At 39.8% G+C, this 23996-nt stretch overlaps 2 protein-coding genes across 6 annotated transcripts in view; both read right to left on the bottom strand.

The window, feature by feature from the left end:
- Window positions 1–10735, bottom strand: part of dnmt3aa (DNA (cytosine-5-)-methyltransferase 3 alpha a) — a 50182-nt gene extending 39447 nt beyond the window's left edge. For 2 of the 5 annotated variants that reach the window (XM_020603925.1, XM_020603924.1), the window contains exons 1-2: window positions 10250–10735; window positions 5557–5784 (exon numbers count right to left, since the gene is read on the bottom strand). In XM_020603925.1, the coding sequence (XP_020459581.1) occupies window positions 5557–5625 (69 nt within the window). In that variant the 5' untranslated portion in view covers window positions 5626–5784; window positions 10250–10735. Of the gene's footprint in view, window positions 1–5556; window positions 5785–9956; window positions 10223–10249 lie in introns of those variants that run through there. The other 3 variants (XM_020603927.1, XM_020603922.1, XM_020603923.1) reach the window with 2 other exon arrangements.
- Window positions 10736–16879: 6144 nt separating this feature from the next.
- dtnba (dystrobrevin, beta a) overlaps window positions 16880–23996 on the bottom strand; it is a 28906-nt gene continuing 21789 nt past the window's right edge. Inside the window, exons 16-22 of the mRNA XM_020603973.1 lie at window positions 22043–22139; window positions 21800–21820; window positions 21167–21320; window positions 19584–19673; window positions 19303–19350; window positions 18525–18556; window positions 16880–18412 (exon numbers count right to left, since the gene is read on the bottom strand). Coding sequence (XP_020459629.1) covers window positions 18549–18556; window positions 19303–19350; window positions 19584–19673; window positions 21167–21320; window positions 21800–21820; window positions 22043–22139 — 418 coding nt within the window. The 3' untranslated portion in view covers window positions 16880–18412; window positions 18525–18548. The remainder of the gene's footprint in view (window positions 18413–18524; window positions 18557–19302; window positions 19351–19583; window positions 19674–21166; window positions 21321–21799; window positions 21821–22042; window positions 22140–23996) is intronic.

A 23996-nucleotide genomic window follows, 5' to 3' on the forward strand; every position in this document is an offset into this window, starting at 1 on the left:
CAACTGCTGACAGGCTAGGCAAACAGTTCAAACCACAAGTAGGCACATAATCAGAAATAGTGGGCAATTGGAGTCCATACACAGTAAGTCAAACAGAACACTTGGAACAGAACAAAACCAGAATATACAAAAGACCAAAAACATCCAACCAAAGGTGACTCCAGGAGTCCAGACAGCGGACAAACACGGTCAGAGTCTGTGGGAGAAAACAGAACAAAAAACGAGGCCGGCACAAAGGACATATGCCACAAAAACAATTTCTACAGCAATGACAATTGAGCAGGGAGTGAACACTAAGAGCTGGTGTTTATATTGGCTGGTTGATTACACAGATGGAAAGCAGGTGAGTGTGGTTAGAGCAGGTAGAGCAGGTAGCAAGAGCAGGAAAACTGGGACAAAGACACCAAAGGGAAAACAATGGGCGGAGATAGGACATAGGCAGAGATCATGACAGAGGTGAATCCCAATTCCCTTAATTGCATCCACGTTTCCTTCACTTGTGTCTTTCCCTTGTGTCTTAGTCCCTCCCACAGAAGAAGAAGAGGTTCAAAGGATAAATGTGAGGAAAGAGATGATGAAACATGTTTCAGAGACACGAGACGTCCTTTCCTCCGATCCTTCATCTGAAGCATCCAATCACCAACTGATTTCTGATAAAGGGGTATTCCAGTTCATAAAGGACTTCTGCAAAGGATGGTGTCATGCCTCCTCCAGACAGCCTCCTCACTTCTTGATCCTTGCTCCTCAGAGCAAGAATAAGAACTTTGGGGTGTTCTTCAAGGTGGCAGATCAGAATAATCGACAAGTGGAGCGAGGATCAAAAAGCAAGGAAAATTCAAATAAGAGGTTTGGGATTTACCCAGAGACTTGTGATATGCAAAGCCTTGCCAACCTTGTCCTTCCTCTGCATTTGTACCTGAGGATGGTGGATGTTTTCTTGATCATGATAAATGATAAATGCATGTAGAGAGCCAATGTAGAGAGAGTGGATTGAGAAGAGGACGTGCCTGGCACTGTCAGTCGTAAGATGCTAAATATGCACTCATTCACAGTCAGATTAGAGCTGTAAAACTGTTGTCTACCACACACCACTAATCTGAACAGATGCATCCCTCTCTTTATTTATTTGTTGTTCTGACCAAACTAAGTCTCTTTGTACATCAGCTCTGGGCAAGGTATGACTTATTGAGTCCTTCAGTTTCAGTTTTTCCTTTCATTTGTCACCCATCTCTATTTACTTGTGTCTTACATTATTGTGTTCCCTGCTCTTTGACACTCTTTTGTTGTGTGCAGCTGCACAAAACAGGCTGTTGAACCAGTTTAATATCACGCCGTACTCTGAGTTACAGTGGTCTAATAATATCTGCTCTGTTTCTTGACTCTCTTTTCTGCTATAATCAGAGCTACCTGTCTCTGTACGCTGCCTGCTGTCAGGCTTGTGTTTCCATCAATATCTTCCTCCCTCTGTTGCAGTGACAGTGGAGTGGTTGCTAAGGTGCAGAAACTGCTTAGCAACTGTGTCCGACGGGGCCGCTGTGCTGACTAAACATTCTGATGTCACTTCCCTGACAATCAGTATAGCAACCAGCTAGAACGGGTACTGGCCTTGCACCTGTGTTATAACACACACTTACAAGCACAGACACGTTTTAGAAAAACCCAAGTGTATTTAATCCTGTGCTGAAAGTGTGACAAGCAAAGAAATAGTACAACTAAGTCAAATATAAACTGAGAGAACAAGAAAACAACTCAACCAAATCGCCTCAAAAATGTGTCAGCACACACAAACCACACCAGCCAATCTGTCCATATATCTTTAGTCTATTTCTGTCTCCTGGCAGGTTATTTTAGGCCGCTGCAGTTGCTAAGCAACCAGACTTCAAACCAGGCGGGCAGAGGAGGATCCCATCAGCAGCAGACAGCTTGTCCTCTTTCGTTCTTCCCCAGCCTCCTCTTCTCAGTGTCTCTTTCCCCTTTTCTTTCACATGCTCATTTCTTATATTCCATCACCTCCTGATTTCTTACTCTATTAAACTTGTTGAAATAATCAATATTTACACATTCATAGCCATTCATTTGAACTAGAGGTCCAATAGACCGAAAATGGAATCAAGGAAAACCTACAGCATCTGAATCTGACACGCATACAGTGGGTACGGAAAGTATTCAGCCCCCCTTAAATTTTTCACTCTTTGTTATATTGCAGCCATATGCTAAAATCATTTAAGTTCATTTTTTTCCTCATTAATGTACACACAGCACCCCATATTGACAGAAAAACACAGAATTTTTGACATTTTTGCAGATTTATTAAAAAAGAAAAACTGAAATATCACATGGTCATAAGTATTCAGACCCTTTGCTGTGACACTCATATATTTAACTTAGGTACTGTCCATTTCTTCTGATCATCCCTGAGATGGTTCTACACCTTCATTTGAGTCCAGCTGTGTTTGATTATACTGATTGGACGTGATTAGAAAAGCCACACACCTGTCTATATAAGACCCTACAGCTCACACTGCATGTCAGAGCAAATGAGAATCATGAGGTCAAAGGAACTGCCTGAAGAGCTCAGAGACAGAATTGTGGCAAAGCACAGATCTGGCCAAGGTTACAAAAAAAAAATTCTGCTGCACTTAAGGTTCCTAAGAGCACAGGGGCCTCCATAATCCTTAAATGGAAGACGTTTGGGACGACCACAGCCCTTCCTAGAGCTGGCCGTCCGGCCAAACTGAGCTATCGAGGGAGAAGAGCCTTGGTGAGAGAGGTACAGAAGAACCCAAAGATGACTGTGGCTGAGCTCCAGAGATGCAGTCGGGAGATGGGAAAAAGTTGTAGAAAGTCAACCATCACTGCAGCCCCCCCACTCTGCCATAAAGCCCCGACTGGTGGGGGGCTGCAGTGATGGTTGACTTTCTACAACTTTCTCCCATCTCCTGACTGCATCTCTGGAGCTCAGCTACAGTCATCTTTGGGTTCTTCTGTACCTCTCTCACCAAGGCTCTTCTCCCCCGATAGCTCAGTTTGGCCTGACGGCCAGCTCTAGGAAGGGTTCTGGTCGTCCCAAACGTCTTCCATTTAAGGATTATGGAGGCCCCTGTGCTCTTAGGAACCTTAAGTGCAGCAGAATTTTTTTTTGTAACCTTGGCCAGATCTGTGCTTTGCCACAATTCTGTCTCTGAGCTCTTCAGGCAGTTCCTTTGACCTCATGATTCTCATTTGCTCTGACATGCACTGTGAGCTGTAGGGTCTTATATAGACAGGTGTGTGGCTTTCCTAATCACGTCCAATCAGTATAATCAAATGCAGTTGGACTCAAATGAAGGTGTAGAACCATCTCAGGGATGATCAGAAGAAATGGACAGCACCTAAGTTAAATATATGAGTGTCACAGCAAAGGGTCTGAATACTTATGACCATGTGATATTTCAGTTTTTCTTTTCAATAAATCTGCAAAAATGTCAAAAATTCTGTGTTTTTCTGTCAATATGGGGTGCTGTGTGTACATTGAGGAAAAACATGAACTTAAATGATTTTAGCATATGGCTGCAATATAACAAAGAGTGAAAAATTTAAGGGGGTCTGAATACTTTCCGTACCCTCTGTACATTTAGTTTGAAAAAACGAGAGGCCCAGAAAGGAGGAAACCCGAACACAGTCAGACCCGAACAAACCTGAGGATAATTAGACCAGTTCCAAAATGTGGCTGTACAAAAAAAAAAGAAGAAAAGAAAACTTAACAGAGAGGGAACACCAACATCGGCAAAAGCATGATGCACTTAATTAGATCAATTAACAAGCAGCATTATAAGAAAAAAATTATGGAAAAGACCAGCAATATGAATAAAAATTTAGGAATATGAGTTTTGGGCCCAGTTTTACAGGGAAAAGCAAGCCTTTTTTAACTTCACCACTGATACATTTTATACCTGCCCATATTTGAATCTATTCTACACATTCACAAAGCAAAATTTGAGGTTTTTCACAGGTTTACAAAGGGTGATTTATATGGCTCATCAATTATTATTTGTGAAGATCATTTCATTTCTTTGGTTTGTTTCAAAAATGAGCAAGACAAGTGAGACAAAATCAAGCAGAAAATCTAAAAGTGATGAAAACAAAAGATAAACTAGAATTACCACCTCGCGGTTGTATGACTCCAGCAACCTGTTCACAGTGACCTTGACCTTTGACCAATAAAATCTAATTAGTCCATCCTTGAGTTCAAATGGATGTTTGTGCCAAATTGGAAAAAATTCTCTCAAGGCGTTCTGGAGATATCGTGTTATGGGATGGACAAACAGAAGACAGATGGCGATGGCTGTCGCCAATGAGGAGACATATAAACAAACAAAAGGTGATTCATAAAACAAGAGTTGCTTTATGGCACAGCATTAATATTCACTTTTCTGCTTCCTTTTGTTGACTGGGCACCCTGTTTTATCCTGATCCAAGACTGCTAAAGTGTCATTTTAACTTCAACATTTTATACAGTAGGCTTGTGCATGTAAAAAACATTATAACTGGAATCAGTCAAATCGCCAACACCCCAATTCTCTTTCTGTCTCCTACAGTGAATGCCATGTCTTTCCCATGTCATGAATTTCGCTCTGGCTTCTCTCTGGGCTTTTCTTGACTCAAGCCAGAAAGCACAACGGACTCTATAAGGGAAACTTTGCACTTGTTGGCTCACTGCCAGTGTGTGAAGTAAAGTGAGTATGATGGCTCTTTATATAGAAACACTATGGAATGAACTTCAGACTTCTCACAGATTTATGAGGGCTGCCCTGGGCTATGGGGGCACAAATGAAACAAGCCATTTTTCACCTTGTGTATTTCTGACTATGTAGCAGTGTGTGCTTTGTGTGTCCATGCTAATTTGTGTAAAAAAGACAGTTTGACATTTGCATCCCTGCACCAGCCTCACCTGCTTGTGGTCGGGTGAATGTGTGGAACGCAGAAAAGCTGTAGTGAATGTTAATAAATTTATTATTACAGATGCGCACAACCTGACTTGCCAGATTTTTTTGTGTTTTAGTAAAAATAAGCTTTCAACTGTGTGCTCAGAAGCCAAGTAGTAATGATAATGATAGCTGTAGTAAAAGAGGTAGTGGTTGTAATAATATCTGCAGCTGCAAAAATAACAGTAGTCGTATTTCAGTATGTATAATAATAGAAGCAGCAATAATAAGAGCACTAGTAGTAGCAACAGTAGAAGTAGTAGCAAAGGTGGTAGGATGTATAAATACAAAATGAGGTGCATATAAATAAACAGTTTGGAGAATGTCACTGGAATAATTACAGACGCTGGCAGGGTTTAATTATAATCACTTAATATACAGAGTCATAGGAGTTAAATTATACATACTCCCCATACATGTACACATATACTCCACACATGTATCCTAAATCATCTATTCCACTACTTTAGAATTGTGAGTGCAGCAATTTTGTGTTTACTTATTAATAATTATCAGCAGTAAAACTAACTGAAATCATTTAAGCGTTTCCAAAAAGAAGAAAAAAAGCAGCATTAAAGCAGTACTCTCTCACCACATCATTGGAGGTGCCGTTCTCAGGTGTCTGGGGTGGGTCAGTGGCAGCAGGACAGTTTGACGGCATGGCAGGGAGTGGTTTGATGAAACCAAGTTTAGAAAGTAAAAAATGGAGCAAATCAAAACATGGGAAAGGCCCTCAGAAGCAGCAGGTGCAGCTTCATTCAATCTGTCTGTCGATCGGTCGGTTGGAAGATCACCCACTCGCTCAGTCCTCCCCTCTTTCCTGGTAGAAAAACAAGAAAACATGCACACAGCGTGATATGAGTGGTCATGCAGTAAGAGGAGATTTGTCAAGTTTGAGTAAGAAATCATTCACAGCATGTGGCTGTCATCTTACTATCCCTTTTTGTCTCTTCCTCAGTCTACCCACCTTTTTCACCCATTCACACACACGAACATACAGCCCTGAGGCCGAGGCTCTACAACAGGTGTGTGTGTCTCTGTGGGCTGTACTTGATGGATGGGACCCCTGCTCATGCAGAGCAGAAAATATTCACTTTCAGTGCAGTAACAGGTGAACACACCCACGTTTATGCAAAGGCACACATGTAGGTGTCCCTAAAGAAGTATGCTAGGATCAAGGTAGCTTTCAAAATGGCTGTCACACTGCGACTGACGTGGCCAAATATTACTACCGCCTCTCATTAGACAAAATGGCTGCATTCAGGATCCACACCTATTGCTTGCTTTCTGATTAAGCTGTTGTTTAATCAAGTTAATATAAAAAAACACAGTAACAAAAATCAGGGGTGGAAAGTACCTAAATAGAATGAAGCAAGTACTATATTACAAATTCAAGGTACTGGTACTTTTAATTTTCTACTTCTTTGTACTGTCCTTCTACTTCACTACATTTCAGAGGCAAATATTGTACTTCTTACTCTACTACTTGTACCTGACACATTTAGTTACTAGTTACATTATTCATCCTTTGTGTCCAGTCAAAAAGATGTACCTCTAAATCTGATGATCTTGAACATTAATTTTTCTGATAAAATGGATGGGTAATTGTTCCTTTATAGGTTAATAATTCTTCTACATCCTAAACTTAACAAATTGGTTGTAAAAAGCCTTGAAATAGCTGGAAATGCATTGTCACCAAGCTGAAAACAGGGCTATTAGAAACATACTGTATATCTTGTAGATTATCTTGTAGGTTAAAATACCTGCAGTGTACAAAGTAATTAAAATTTGTGCAATCTGAAACAACTATGGCAGCAAAGTTCAACCAACACATTAATGCACCAGCAATATTAAACATTCTATATATAATAGCAAAACACTGACAGGAACCATTTTTTGCCTTTTATGTTTGATACTTTACATACATTTTGCTGAATAAACTTTTGTTCTTAAGTATTATTTTGAATGCAGGACTTTCTGAGGTTTCTTCCATTTTCCATTTCTCAGCAGCTGAGATGAGAATCAGCATCTCCAAGTCTGACACCACCATTCTCTGTTGGAAAATGGTAGGAATGGGATTTGGGTTGGAAACGAGGTGCTGCCCCATTGATACTCAAGTATTTGGGGGTCTTATACACAGGTGAGGGTAAAATGGAGAATGAGACAGACAGATTGGTGCGGTGTCAGCAGTAATGCGGGAATTGTATCAACTCATTGCGGAAAAGAGGGAGTTGAACTGGAAGGCAAAACTTTCAATTTACCAGTCAATCTGCATTCCGACCCTCACCTATGGTTACAAGTTTTTCTGAATGCAAGCGGCTGAAATGAGTTTCCTCTGGAGGGTGGCTGGACTCCGCTTTACTTCAGAGTTCGGATATTCGGAGGGAGCTCGGAGTAGAGCTGCTGCTCCTTTGTATCAAAAGATGCCAGTTGTGGTGATTCAGGCATCGATTAAGATGTCTCCTGAGCGCCTTTGGAGGTTTTTCATGCACATCCAACTAGTCGGAAGCTCCAGGGAAAAACCAGAATATGATGGAAAGATTATACATATCATCAGCCTGGGAATGCCTCTGAGTCCCCTATGAGGACCTGAAGAATTGATGGATGGATGGATATTTTCCATAGCCATGATCCATCTCAACATTAGCATGCAAATTACCCCGTACTGTACATAATGGCATTAGTTAAAGCAGTTTCTATCTCACAGTTACTTCTGCATGAGCATGTCTTGTGTGAGGTTTTTGTTCCTGCAGGGTTGAGTCAGTTCAGGAGTGTGATTTGTTCAGACTGGTGTCAGATACTGATCATAATCTGGGCACAAAAGAAGCTAAAAATATAATGTTTGCATGAGCCTGAAGAACATAGGATCTCAGCAGTGATTTGGATTAGAGCTCAGTGTGACTGCAGCCAATATGTCTGGCTTTGCTCAAGAAGTATTGTGCAGAATGTCACTCCTCACGCTGTGCACTTATATCACCTACTGTAAAGACAACAGGCAGCTGTCCAGGGTTACTAGCAGAAAGACAGGGGTGGAAACTTTGCAGAAATGGGTGTACAGTATCCACCCCTCCACTCCCGGGGGCTCACTGTTCAACTGTTCAAGCTCCAAGGCTCCAGGCCAACCAACTCCTCTAAGATCTCCATATTTAGGTCACGGACACACACACACACAGACCTCACACTCCTATAGAAATTATGTATACAGTGATTGTTCTAATCTTCATGTCAGCAGTGGTTTATATTAGGCCATAGTCAAAGGCCCAAGCAGAAGCCTGTACTGGTGAGAGGAGAAATGGTTGGGTAGAGAAAAAGCTTCAGAGGTGTGTCAAGGTAGTGAGAGTCATGCAGTGACACAACAGGGAAGAGGTCATTTGTCTTCACCACAATAAAAGCATACAATATTTCATATTAAGCTTTTCCTTCACTGTTATTCATTTAATTTAAATTGTTCTTGAGCTTCCCTTTTCTCTTAGCTTGTCTTATCTTACTGACCCAAGTATTTCTGCTTGAAAGACTTGACTTGAACTAATCTAACAAGCTAATATATTTTACATTATGACAGATAAGCGGGTGTTTTCTACTTCATTACAAAGCTGCACTTTACTTGAGGCAAGTATTTCCCATTTTTCAACCGACGACCAATTTTTAACACTTTCAAATTGTTGAATTTCATAAAAATCCAAGTACAGCCAGAATTTTAGAAATACAGACATCATCTGAGGTCATGAAACCCTCCCAACATATCACCCCTGTCTCAGTAAACTGTGTCCAAAAGTAAACAATTAAATGGATTTCTCCTAGTAGAAACCAAACAGTGCAATAGAGTAGAAATGAGTAGCCAAGTTGATTAATCAATTATTCAAATGACAGAACATTGCCAACAATTTCGATGAGTCAATCATTTTGTACAGTTGGTTAATTAGTGAGTCTTTTTCCAAACAAAAATACCAAAAATTAACTTAGACCAGTTTCTCAAATATGAATATTTGCTTATTTCCCTTGTGTTATTGTCAGATTGAAAATTGATACTGAAAATAATTGTTGGTTGCAGCTTTACAGAACTTCTGTGATGGATAAGCACTGCCTTGCTATTTGGTGCACAAACAAAAATTAAATATATTTGATAAAACTTACCTTTACAGCTAATAAGCTTATACAAACTTTAAAAAATGCATGTCTTAAAAATGACTAAGGAAAAGGACACAAATTGGAGAATGGAGAACCTGTTATACATAATGCTATCAATTTCTATCAAATTTGTGACTGATGAAATTATATAGCCCTCAAATGATACAGTACACCTGGCACTGGGGTTGTGGGGCATTTGGGCAGTTGCTGTGTCGCCCAGAAGTAATCCAGACTTTTCAATAAAATTATTTGCAGATTTAGCAGTAATGAAAATACACCCTCAATACATATTCAGGCTACAAGATGAGGTAAATATTCGATTAAGAGCCTAGCACATAATTCGAATTAAGAAATTCCGGGAAATAAATAATGAATAAATTCAACTATAAATAAGTGATCATTGAACTGGTTACTTTAAATCTTGAGACAAGAGAATAGCATCAGCAAACAAATTTATGTTTGCATCAATGTATAACGTTCGACGAAGAGGCTTTTATTTTTAAAGTGTATGCCGGAAGTGTCGCAGTCATTCCAGCTATCTTACCGGGGCTCAGCTTATGACAATTAATATTGAGAGCGACCTTACACGGCCTTTACCGGACGGCCTTAGATAAACGGTGTATAATCCCGGCGGGGTGTGCAGCCGGTGAGGGACACGTGTCTGAGTGTGTAGAGACGATAAGCTTTACTGGGTCAGGTAAAAAAAACACACACGGGGGCGAGTTTCAGGCCGAATGCACCCGTTAACCCCGAACAGGCGCGCGCTCACTCGCTCGCTCTCCGCGGTGCCGACGGTTCCGCGCGCTGATGTGTCTGTCTGCATCTGGTGGGTGAAGAACACGGTGCGCTCCGATTTTACATTACCTGCTGGTGCCGGGGAGAACGGGGACGGGGTGCACACTCCACTGGACAACGTTTGACATAAATTCGTGAATTCATGGCGTTGCTGTGATTTTCCTCCTGCCGTTCATAAGAACTCCCCAAGTTCACTCGCCCCGTGAACGGACCGCTCCGCGCACATCATCTGCTAAAACGGAACCAACGGCTTGTCTCCGGAGCGCGCGAGCGATGACTTTAGGAGATGACTGTAGCTAACTTAACGTCTGTAACGGGTTCCGGTGTGTGTTGACGAGCCAAAATATAATGTTTATATTTACCGTATCGTCCGTCCCTCAGGCACCCGGACCCTGACGGTCGTCGCTCCCTCTCTCTCTCTCCCTCCTCGCGCTCTACCGGGTCTTCTCTCTCCGCTGCTGGCTCTCGCTTTTCCTGTCTCTCTCCCTCTCTCTCTCCCACCAACCGGTCTGCTCGCTCTCACGAGCCGCAGAGGCTGCAGCACCAGAGATAAAGTTTCCGCTGGGTCCTAACGTCTACAGACACGACCTCGCGCACGAGCACGAACACACACTCGCACTCAAAGAAGACAGGTGTAGAGGTAGGACGACATGTTGGATTTACCGAACAGGACTAGCGGCCTACTCTCCCTGACCTCTGAGGCGCTGGGGCCTGAGCCTCTGTATGAGGCGACTTGTGAATATTTTAGTTTGAAAGTCATAGAGGTCAGTTAAAAGACACAAAGTGACTACAAAGAAACCAAACCTGACCAAAAAGAAAAAAATGACCACAGAGACACAAAATTACTTAAAAAAAGAGACACAAACAGCTACAAAGAGATGGAAAAATGACCATAAAAAGATGCCAAAAGGACACAAAATGTCCAAATGATTTATTAATTTGTAAAAGTTCTAAAATCAATAATGTGCCCATCTTAGATTTGTCTTTTTTGAATAAATTTTAAAGACATGAAAAGGTATAGTTTCACAGTTAAAAAGTGATTTGAGAAAGATAAGACAAAATTAACACAAATTGTGTAGCAGATACACTTTTTATGCCTCTGTGCTGTCTGTCAGAGGCATTAGCCTGATATTTTTAGGTTGTGCATCTGTGAGTACATTGGTCCCATTCTCGTGAAGGTGATATCCTTGAAGTGATTTATTGAAATTTGGCACAACTATCCATTCAAGGATGATGAGACAGCTCTCTAGCAGTCCTCTGTACGTCTGTACTGCTCTGTTAAAATACCCTCAAAGAGACAATAGCATGTTTCTCACTGAAAGTTATTCACTAGAATCACACGTGTCAATACACTTAATACCTTTTATTAAATTCCTTCAGTCTTCATTACATACTGTATATTATTGGATGGGCATGCGTGTAAACTGTAACTGGACTGGTTGTTAGAGATTTACAACCATGAGGCAGTAATTCTACTTTTTAAAACTTTCTAATTTAATTACTTTTTAGTTGCTGATCCCCACATTGATGTGAGCCTAAAATTTACTGATGTTCAGATAAGATGTCTAGTCATATTCTGTCTCAACCTGCAACCCACAAGTCAATGAAACATGTTTACCCATTCCTGGTTTGGCAGGTTGGTTACTTCTAATTTAACTCTTTTCTCCCCAGGCTTTTCAACAGGTGAAACTGAAGCCTGCTGCAACAAGCTGGAATCTTTTCTCCTAATTCCTGTGCACATGTTATGCTAATAAACAGAAAAGAAAAACAGTAAATGTAGTGTGAGCAGACTAAGCAGACTGAGGACAAGTGGGGAAATCACAAAGAGTAATTAGCAAAAAAAAAACAAACAAAAAAAAACTGTGCTGGTGTGTACTACAATGTCCACAATATAGCCTACAGGACGATGCATGAGGGGTGAAAAGATACCCATATTCATACCGAACCATTTTGGTGTAAGGGCTTTAGGTTTGGTGCAGATGTACCCACACAAACATAAAGTGGCAGACATGCAGCATGCTTAGCTTAGCTGAGCCTCTGGCTAACAATGTCATGGCCAGTACAAACACGAAACCGCAGCTAGAAGGCCCTCCCTTATCATTATGCTCCTATTAGGGATCACTTCTGCTTCCCAGTGAAATACAACAACAGACACAGACAAGCAGATGAGATGTTTATTGTGCTCAGGTACACCACTTAATATGTCTGCTCAGTGGTGATCGGGTATGTTTTTGGCAACACATCAAAGATTTTAACTCATTTAAAATGACACCACATGAAGTATCACTGCTTCAAGGAAAAAAACAAGCATAGTACAAACATATATTCACTGGCCACTTTATTAAGTACACCTTTACAATTGTATGCATTTCAATGCAACACTTCCACCTTAAAATCTGTGTTTACGAAGCTCAAAAATTCAATTATACGTTTTCAGAGGTGTTCCTAATATTCTGACTTTCTCGCGTATGTAGCTAGGGAGGACAAAAATATAAAGACACCTCTGAATATAATGTAGTCCAGTACAACACCACCTTTAACTATGACCTCAATAATAAATATATAATTGAATTTAGATACTTATGCCAATTTCACCAAAAGCTGAAGCATTCTGAGTTTCATAAACACAGATATTAAGGTGGAAGTGTTGCACTGAATTACATACAATTGTACAGGCGTACCTAATATAGTGGCCAGTAGTGTATAAGCCATATATATCTATGGCTCCAATGTACTGCTAGTGCTATTTGGTCACATGACCCAGCCCCTTGCACACTGGCATCCTTCAAAACTCTCACTCTCTTGTCATCTTAGTGACGTTTGCTGTGAATTCACTGATACTACATCTGAAGCTAACAGTTAATTTCATTATTGATTTATCTGTTGATAAATTTTTTTCAATCAACTTAACAATTGTTTAGTCTATAAAATGTTATAAAATAATGAAAAGGGCCTGTACGAATTTCTGGGATCCTGAAGTGATGTCTTTAAATTATTTGTTTTATCTCAATTCACTATTACATAAAACTCAATAAAATGATATAAAAAATGAGCCAATCTTTACTCTTGAACCATTAAATATTTATTTAAATGTTCTTGATAAATTAGCATTTTTAGATTTACTAGTAATTATTATGACAAGTTGATCTTTACCAGGTTTGTGCTGCCAGACAGGGTTAAACTCTGTTTGACCTCTGAGAGGAAAATAGTGTACTCATCATTTCCTACACAGGGTCATAACTGCACTGCGTGGTATGCATTTGAATACAGAAGGTGGTCAGTGGGTGGTTATTTATGGCAGTTAGTTAGGTCAGGAACAACAGACAACCTCAATGACATTTATTCAACCTATAGTTTATACCCCCACTCACACACAAACGCACAGATACAAAACACATAAAGAGTCATGACCTCTGAAAGAAGCTCATGGGAAAAGTTAGAACTGCTCATCCATACTAATGAGGACACAAAATCAGGGAGAAAGTTAGAAAGTCTTAACATGAAAGAGAAAAACTGGTGTGTTTTTGGTGTGCGTCCATGTTGGGTTATGACCAAAAGCACCAACTCACAGGAGGATGTAAACAAGAAAAACAGTACCTTCCCAGTTTATCAGACTACTACCCTGTACTATCCTTAGATCCCTAGTATTCCTCCTTTGTTAAATCTTTGTAGGCTAGTAGCTTAGTAGCCTAAAAATAGGTGGCGTACTCTGCAGATCTTTATCACTGCTACAACAAATTTTTATTTTGTAAATGCTTTGTAAGTGATGGGAAAAGTATTCAGATGCTTAAGTAAAAGTAGTAAGAGCACACTGTAAAAATACCGTTAAAAGTAAAACTCCTACATCCAAAATCTTACTAAAGTATTATCAGAAAAATATACTCAAAGTATTAAAAGTGAAAGTACTCATTATGTTAAGAGAACTGGTAATTTGTTACTAGATGCATTAAAGTGCTGGCAGCAGTTTAATGTAACTGGTCAAAGTAGAAAATTCAAACTACTTATTGAGCCATTTACTGCTTTGCCGTTTTCTGCCTTCTCCGACCAGTCAAATTCATGGGAATGGGACAGGTGTAAGGTCAGTGTGACCTTGACTTTTGACCACTAAAATCCAATCACTTCATCCTTGAGCGCAAGTGGATGTTTGTGCCAAATGTGAAGAAAGTGCCTCAAGGCACTTGTATGTCTTCCCAGGTAAAGTTAAAATTATAATTAAATACTATATATTACCTAACCATTTAAAGTGTTAAAGCAAAACACTGCATGGTTGACACCAACGGGTTTCAGCTAAATGCTTTCCACAAAGGAAACAGCCAAAACATGTTGGTGTTAGTACTTTCAAAATTGTACTTGCTATGATTTCATCCATGGATCATTTGGCAACACCTGTGGTTGCCGTGGTAACATCACCTGCAGTAAAACATACTTCAGCCAACATTTGTTGAGCTTTGTCAGAACTGTTAAAGAAGAGCGACTAATGCGTCTGAATGCAGTAAAACCAAACAAACTCACCTAGGTACACATAGGTAGGTGATCTTAAAACAGGGCAGGAAAGGCAGACTCCTCCACTAGCAATGAGAATGACTGCATAGAGTGATAATTAGAGAAAGTACATAACATGAACGGCCAGTGCAGACAAAAAGTATCAATTATTGGGTTTGAGCTCATAAATATCTTAAAGGTACATTAACTAAAATTTTCCAGTCTGATAAATCAAGTAAAAATGAAACAAGGTGTCTCTCAGTTATACTATCCCCCTCCATAACAGTCCGTCACCTTCTGATGTTATTCCAGTTTCTCTGCCTTGTCAAAGTAAGGCCCGTAAATTTGCCCCACCTGCCACCTAGTGAAGGTTATAAGCGGGGGTGGATTTAGAAAGGTTTTGATGGGGTGTCCAGTCTGGGTCACAGACTCAGAGGGGGGGTGACACATTTGACACACATGAAAATTTTAAACCTCTAGTTCTATGAAACAATAATCTACATTATTAAGAACCAAACTGTTTTTGTGTAAAAATTTGACATACAAACTGGCTTCTTTGGCTGTGCTCCTTATTTAATCTCATTAGGGACATCACTGTGGTTCCTCAAATGCCCAGTACTTGCATACATTATATAAAATAAAACAATTTTGACCAATATCAATTATAAAGCACAGTTTGTCATTGCTTTTCATTCATTAATATTGAGAAGCATCATATTTTGACTCTGGCAGCAGGGGTTACCACACTGATTCTGGTAGTGCCACCCCTGTCCACCCCCTGGATACAAGAAGCTTTTTTCAAACTGTGAATAGTCATTTCAAACAAGAGCTATAGCTTAGTAGTGGAAAGTCATGGAAAAGTTGATGAATTATACATTACATACCCTGGTCTTTAATGTTGCTGTGCATATTTTACCTCTTGGGAACCAAGACCAACCGTCACTGAGACAGTAGACTCTCAGGGTTTGATGTTAAATATTATTTATTGCAGATAATCCACACTCTTCACTCAGTGCCAGCTCCAGCAGGTTCAGAGCTCAACGAGTTTACAGCTTCGTGTCAGGACATGTCTGTCCTGTCAGTCTTGATTTCTCTCCCTCTTGCTTTCACACATACAATATACACTGAAACACGAGCTCAGTCATTTATTAAATCACTCATACATCAGTCAAGCATACGGCACACCGAAAGCGTGATAATCCCAATTGCAGGCAGGCAGTCAAACAAAGTGAAGGGCCGATGAAAGAAAAGAAAAGAACACTGTTGAAATGAAAACGGATCCAGAAATATACATTACAGCAAAGTACAATTTCCTATAAGCACAAACCAAAACCCAAAAAGTGTTGAAAAGTGCTGTTACATGAAAATGAAATTTACCCGACCTGACAAGATCCGCAAGGTATTTTGGATCATGTCTGATTTGCATAAATACAATAACCTGAAGAGTTCTGGGGTACTGCTTGACATCTACAGAGAACTCCAACTTCCACAATCCTCAGCATTTTACAGGAAGCTTGACAGAGAGCACAGAGCAGCAAAGTGTCCGAAGTTCATTTCAGACAGGCAGTGGTTAGAAAGTAAAACTCACATTCAATATTTTTGCATAGATGACGTTTGGAGAGAAGCACCTTCAAGACTTGAATGGACACAAAACTCTGCTGGTTGCATCATCAGTTCAAACGATGACCAACTGGGAGCTCAAGAAAAAGTCAAATGTACAAGATGTACAAAATCGTTGTAATAATTCAGTTTAATTCTGATTAACATAGCAGGATGAAATCAGTTCACCTTCAGACTCTGGATTATTTTTTGGGAAAACTCAGCAACTACTGCACTGTGTTTTGTTCCTGAGGAAAACTACAAAGCGTTTTGAATTTTCTACATCTGTATCTCCGACTACTTTCTCCACAGCCACGGACTTTGTAGTATTTACACTCTGTAATACTTATTACGCTCTTACCACACTGATGGTAAAAAAACAACTGACTTCTGAGAAACAGTATGAAAATGTCCACACCTGATTGTACCTACATAACGCTGTAATGTGATTATATAACCTCGGAGATGTCTGTGTAGTTATTAAGGATTATTGATCATTAGAGAATCAGTTCACCCAAATTATAAAAACACCCTATTTGAACTGTTTTCCCTCAAAGAAAAGTGGTTTTAGTGGAAACTGTGCATCCGATATTCGGTGGATTTTCCAGAGTAACAGGGACATTGGTGCTGATCGGTTTCTTTAAAACACCATGTTTTAGCGCTGTGAGTTTCACAAAGAAAATGCCAGTCACTTCTGAAATCATTCTGGTAGACAGTTCTAAATATCTTAGGACAGAAAATACATCATAAACATAAACAGACAGAAAACTGAAATTTGACCAAAATGTTGATATGGTTCAAAGGAAAGCACAGCAGCGCTTATACTTTTTGAGAAAAAATTAATTCTTTTAATGTTTGTGGAGCCATGATGATTCCATTTTATTGTGGTTTTATGGAATCTGTTTAATTTCTTTTTTTTTTTTTTGTATTGTGATGCAGAAATCTTAGCTTGTCCAGCAAAAGTAAATTTAATGGTCTTGTCAGGGTGTCAAGCAAAATTACCGGGGCAAGCCCAGCCTTCTGACATCTTTAAAAAATCCTGTTTGTGGGAAGACTGAGGCTATTCTGGTTCGTCCAGCTCATCCGTTGTTCAAAGAGTTTGACTGACTCCCATCTGGTTGTCGTTTCAAGGGTTCCTGCCACGAGGACTAAAAGGATCAAGTCCTTTTTTGTTACAGCAGCAGTGGGCCTGATAAATTCTTGTTACAAATTTGACTAACTGAAATGAATTTTGAAAAGTTTTTTTTTTTTTTTTTTTGCTGGTGTGCATTTGATAATGTTGCTTGTTTTTATTACTGTCTGTATTCACCTGGCTGCAAACGAAATTTCCCAACTTTTGGAGGCAACATCCAACAGTCACAAAAAGTGAAAAAATAAAAATATAAAGATAATTTTGTGTACATATTTCTTTTTTTGTCCTTATCCCTCCAGTTATCTTGGGACCCCTGTGGTGGGAGCTGCTGCACTGCCTTTGAGAGAACATTTCTATGATTTGGGTGAACTCTTTCTTTAAAAGGAAACTTGAACAAATAGGGACCAATCCTTCCTAATCCCACTTCATCACCCACTTTGCTACTGTAATGCTAAACTGATCCTGTAAAAGCTAATTGTTTCATACTCACTCGCTCTTGGCCTGATGCACAAACACACACACACACACACATACACAGTAATCAGATCTCTTCTTCGACTTTTGTCCCACTGCAGTACCAGGAATCCACAGAGAAGCCTGGATGACCTGAGCCGTTATCATACCAGCACCCATGGCACTAATTTCATCCAGGTCTCAGACACCGGGACCTAGACTTTTCACTCTGCATTGCCTCAGCTGGTGGGTGGGCAGGCTGAGCCTAATGCAGCAGGAAACATCCCATTAAAGCTTATTGTCTCAGCAGGACCTGACCACACCCTCAAACTGAATGAATGAATGGCAAAAATCAAATCAAAGCAATAAATATTAAGCACACAGTGCCGAAACTTAAAACTTACTTCTCATCTTTTTGACTGTTTGTTTTCTCCACTGCTTCTCTCAGCTACTGAACAGTATCTCCACCCTAAGTCTGAAACTTTCCTGCACTTTTGTCCTTTACACATTTCCCAGACACATCTTTGTCTCTTCATCTTTCTGTGTCCTTCTCACCTACTCGACCCTCTGAAAAACGCACAGCACACACACATGCTACAGTACAAATCAGCAGGTTTCAGATTCCTCGTTTAGCTGTGCACGATCAAAAACAAAACAAAAGTAAAACCACAGTGACAAGACACACAGAGAATCACAGCTATACATCAGTAGGGACCCCATGGGTCGTTTGGTGTCCAGCATCATGATTGACTGACTGGCCGTAGAGCTCTAACCCCCACTGGCTAACGAGGAATATAAGAAGATATATTATAATTCCAGCACATCAGTCTTCTTTGGCTGTGATGAAACATCACACCGCCTGAGGAGAGAATGACAGATCAGTCACACAGTTGTACGTTTTTGTTATATTATATAAAAAAAAAACTTTTTTCCATCATGTAAAAAAAGGGACACTAAAGGAGATCACTTACTGTTTTTATTTTCCTGCCATCATTTTAAACAGCTAAAAAGAGAAACAAAGTTGTGTTTGCAGTTAGCAGAAGTCAGTGCAGTCTAAAGTTTATGTCAGAAACTAATATGAACCAGACCAGCCCTTAGAAACACAAAACATGACTGACTGCACTTGGAAGGTGCTACACAAAACTTCAGAGAGAAGAAACTCCACTGCCTAACAGTACTTTTTCTTCAGGGGCTGAATCCTGGCCTCCTGCCTGTCTGGCTGTTTGGGGTTGGTGGATCAGTACTGCAGGTTAGTAGTGCAATGAAAGTGTAGTGTGAGCCCGGGGAGCAGACCAGGAAGTAGTCTCACCACTGTGTCTCCGCAGACGAGGGGCTCCATAAAGCATGGCTAATGACACAGCACGCTAATGAAGCTCACTATGGTAACAACGGGAGCTCCTGGACAATTAGCGGAGTCATATACCGTAGAGTGCATGCACGTGGTTACACTGACACAGAAAGACATGCAAGAAAAGCAGAGGATGTTTTTTCTGTTCATTTTCTATTGACTTATTTTAATTTTCACGTTGTGTTATTTTACTGTCAGTTTTTCAGGATAAAGGTAGAATTGAAAGACGTCGATCTGTGACCTGTGGCTGCTAATGCTAATGCATGCTAATCAAGATGTTCATAAATTGGCCCATGTTAGCGAAGGTTTACAAAGATCATTAGTGTGGCAGGATTTTTAATTTAGGTAGCCTGGAGAGTTGGGAAAAGGTAACAAGACACTTTTCTAAGAGACTAATGTACCTCTGTCCTTCCCGTTCAGCAATCTCTCCTCTTCCTCCTGACCGTCATCTAGTCAGAAAGGAGAATAGAAATCTGTCTCAGACCAACATGTCATTATTTTCTAAAAAATGATTTCGGTGTTAAAACTGAACATTGAAATTGAACCTTCTTGTACTTCCTGATCTGTTTCACACCCAAAATTGATCCACAGCAACAGGGAGCAAGATGTTTCTTTCAGTTTGCAAAAAGCTAAACATCTGTGGGGCACTGAGGAAGTGTGTGTTTTCTGTGTTTGTATGTACCAGAGTGGAGCTCTTTGACCAGTGAGGACACAGTGTTGGTGATGGAGTCAGCTGCTACCAGAAGGTCATTCCTCAGGTTCCTTCTAGGAGCTGAAGTGGACAGATCATCATTTCAAAATCATTTATCACATCCCGGTTTGATTTATACTAATTAGTCCTGTGATAAGTACTGTGGCACCAATTACAACAAAATCAGATGTGATGCAAATTTTTTTAAAAACCCCTCTAAATAAAAAAGCAAGGGAAGGAATCGCTTTCAAAAAGAAACTCTCTTATCTTTCTTATACATGAAACCTTTTCCTCAAGAGTAAATTTAGAGCAAACAGAATTCATTAAACACAGTACTGTACAGTTTTAAATCCATTTTTTACCACATTCTAATTCCTTTGATTTTAAATTCGATTCATCTGAACATTCCATGCCAATTTTCCGATAACCTATAAAATGTGTTTTTGTTAAATCTGTTTTATTGTGACACAAATGTGTCACGTCTCGATCTACTGCTCCTGTCAAGTGGTTTATATCATTCTCTGAAGGTTTTCAGTGCACCATGAAATGTTAATAGATTGAAACTAATCTGAAACACTGGCTAGCAGGACACTACTATATGTTTGTGGCAGAGATTCAATAAATACATGTGGTACACTGCCGGGATTACAATGCAACAGCTGGTTTTCAGATGAGCGTTAAAATGACCAGTATGTTTTACAGTTTAAGCTTTTATCTGCAAACCTGAAATATATACTGAGATGGCAGTTTGTTAGAGCAGTGTTAACACAACAGTGCTGCAATAAATCATGTGTGAAGGTGATAATGTTCAGGTTTTGCTGAAGCAGTTTTAGGGATGCGCCGATTTTGCTTCATGCAATCTGGAAATTGTAGTTTGTGGTGCTGTTGAACTGTACTGTGTTACGTACCTGTTCAACTGTCAGCTGAGCACAAAGTTTGGTTTCTACAGAAGAGGATTAGGTGACACTAAAAATTTTATTTGACTTCTGACTGAAAACTCAGAATTTTGACTTTTTAAAACAATCTTTAAAGTTGGATTTCTGAGAAGAAAGTCAGAATTATGGGATTAAACCCAGAACTCTTTTTTTTTATTTAACAGACACCTTAATCCTCTTCCATAGGTTTCAGTTCATTACTGACAAGTACTACTTATCTGTGGAATGTTCTTACAACTCCATACTTGTTAAAATACAGAGCTGATAAGAAATGTAGAAGAGTCACACGTACACCTTGTTAGGTCAGGAGTAACAGAGATGCATCTTTTGTGTGTCAGGGTGCTTTTTGGTTGCTGGACTATAATGAGAACTACAAATTGATCACTTAAAAAAGTACTCACTGCACTTTGTCTCAGACTTCTAACTAAATTATAACCACCCCAGCATAGAGTTAAAAAACTCCACTGGACATCACATGAAGGTTTCACATATTAAAACCTCTTCAGATAATAAATTAGCACAGTTTTCAAAACAAAGATCAGGTTTCTACGTGATAAATGTTGCTTGAGGTATTAAAATCAGTGAAAAGTGTTATATGCACACACAATTATGGAGGTTTACTGTAAATCCTAGTCTTACCTTGAGAAAAGGCCTCTTGTACATCACCACCGACCCCAGCCAGGGAATCCTGAGGAGGTTGCACGTGAGCCTGGGGAGACACAGCACTTGCCGAGCGGGCAGTCGATGGGCTTGGCCAAGAAGGAGAGGCGTGGGAAGAGCCAGCTGCCTGCACCTACGAGACCGGTTTTAGAGGGTTTTTACACATCTGGGTTTGTTTTAGTTATTTTTCATTACATGTTTTGTCATTGTCTTTATTTTATTTTAACGTATTTTATTGTTTTAACATGTTACTTTATTAAACATTTTTAAAAGTTTGCCGTGTGCATTAGTCACAAACTGTTTCAAATCATTTTTACTACTGTTCTGTCTTGCCACTGTTCTGCATGAACCTGTATAATACAAATAATATTTCATTGACTGTCATCATTCATAACACACAAATACCTTGTTAGATGTGTTTTTTCTGCTGTACAAAAATCACGTTGACTGCTTGAAAAAGCAGTTATTGGTCCAAAATATTAGCGTCCCAGTTAGAAAGATGAAGCACCATCTTTCATTGCTTTAAACATCAACTTAATTTTAGATAAAAAGTTAAAGCTGAATAATATATTTACGCCACTGTAAGTCCAGCCATTAAAGGAATAAACTTACTGCCTGTCGCTGTTCCTCATCCTACACGGCCACAACATGGGCAGGTGGAAACAAATCGGGAGAAGGATAGAAAAGTGAGCTACAGAGCTAGAAAAGATGAAATTACTAAGAGGGAAACAGCAGAGAGGAAATTGAGGCTTGTTACTGCTAAGACAGAAAAAGGCAGGTGCAGAAACAAAGGGAAACTTTGCCCTCTAGTGTGCGACTGTGCTGGAAACAACAGTCAGTGTGTATGTGTGTCACCTTGAGCAGCTTCATCAGACCCTCTAGCTGCACCATCAGCTCCCTCCTGCTCTCCTGCAGAGACGACATTCTCTGCTCCAGCTCATCTTTCCTCTGTCTGCAACACACACACCAGCAAAGCCTCTATTACTGTCACTTTACAGTGTCAGGAAGCAGGAAGAAATTTACACCAGTACAAAGGCAGAAGCTGTAGTAAGACTACAGTCTCAGAGGTCAGAGTAGACTTATGTTTCTTACAACTGAAATCATCAGAGTTGATACGTTCTCATTCTACTTAGCCACATTTATGGCCCACACTGTCACCACGACCTTCAGTCCAGGCTACTTCATGTCTGTTGTAGTAAATGAGTGGATGAAACAACTTATGCAGACAGTTAAGTCGGCTAGTTATTTGATTTTATTCAGCTATCAACTCTGCCGTCAGCACTAGTTTGTTTCACCTGCAAAATCAGAGTCATTCCTTAAGATTTAGAGAATAAAGTACATGCTTTTATTTCCCTTCACTTCAACTACTGCAACTCACTACAAAGGAATCAGTCAGTCAGCCCTATCTCGCCTGCAGCTGGTTCAAAATGCAGCAGCAAGTCTCTTCACTGGACCCAAGAAGAGAGACCACAGCTCTCTGGTCCTGGCCTCACTTCACTGATTACAAGAAAAGTACAGAATCAAATTTACGATCCTTTGATTGGCTGTTTTTAAACCACTGCATGGGTGTTACACTCCTCATCCTCTCTTCATCATTTAATTTCCACTGTAAAACATCAACATTCCTTTTCTAACACTGATTTGACCACTTAGAAAAATAAACTGTTGTTAGTCAAAGTTTTTAAGCACAGGAGCATCCCTGAAAGAGTCAGGAGACGATCTGCAGACACCTGAGTGAGAGCTTTGTCAGAAAAAAATGTTCCAAGTGATTAGACATAAACATGGGTTGCTAGAGATCAAAGAACAAGACAACATTAGGGTAGAAATCCTTGACATTTTCCTGAGAGAGTGTGAGAAACTTGGAGGTGAGAACTACGAGAGAAAGGGCTAAAAACATGAGTGTGGGGGAAAAACCATAAAGCACAAGTACGACTGCTGCTAAAATGCATCTATAGCAGCAAAACCTTCAACATATCAAGACACAAACTAGATGTAAATGATACATTCTTACTATTTACAGTGAGTTTGCTGCAGAACCTGCAAAGTTTTAAGAGTCAACACATGTAAGTAACATCATATCCAAGTAACAAAGATGTACCAGCGTTGAGTCTTCTTTGCAAACAGTATCCATATGGTCTGGATGTCCCCGACCACATGTGGTCTGGATGGGACATTAAAGCAGGAACACCACTCTCTTCTTTCCTGCTTGGCTTTCCTTCACAGGACAGGATAAATGCAAAAATAAACAACTAACAAGAGGCTGAGTCACAAAACAAATCTAGATCTGAGTCATTTGCAAAGATTTGAAGCCATTTCTATGAAAAAAAAAAAACAATTTTCCCCTTGATTTTTCCCTCATCTTCCAAACAACTCTGACAACTTTCAACTGTTACTCTACTACCAGCCATTAATACGTGAAGCAAACAGAGCCGTTATCAAAGCAAAATTATAGGAAGTGAACAAAATTCAAACCACTAAATATGATAAGCAAGACAACTAATTTCTGAGATAACACATTTACCTTAGTATAAACAGAGATGTAAACCAACTGTAGGATTGACAGAAAGTTTCACTGTCTGTATTGTTTAGGGCTTTTTTTACAAAAGGATTTCTTCACTTTTCTGCATCTGTAGTGAATAAAACTCCATTGGCAGAGAGACAAGGCCAGTTAACTGTGTTTTATTTACAGATATATGTACAGGTCTCTACTTATGTGTACTTTAGTCAAATTTTTTTTTAAATCTCTTTTCTTAATGCACATTCCATTTCTTGTTGATATGTATGTACACCCCCTCCTTGAACCGCCACC

Source organism: Monopterus albus, unplaced genomic scaffold, assembly GCF_001952655.1.
Source record: "Monopterus albus unplaced genomic scaffold, M_albus_1.0 scaffold63.1, whole genome shotgun sequence".
In the NCBI taxonomy this organism is placed as follows: domain Eukaryota; kingdom Metazoa; phylum Chordata; class Actinopteri; order Synbranchiformes; family Synbranchidae; genus Monopterus; species Monopterus albus.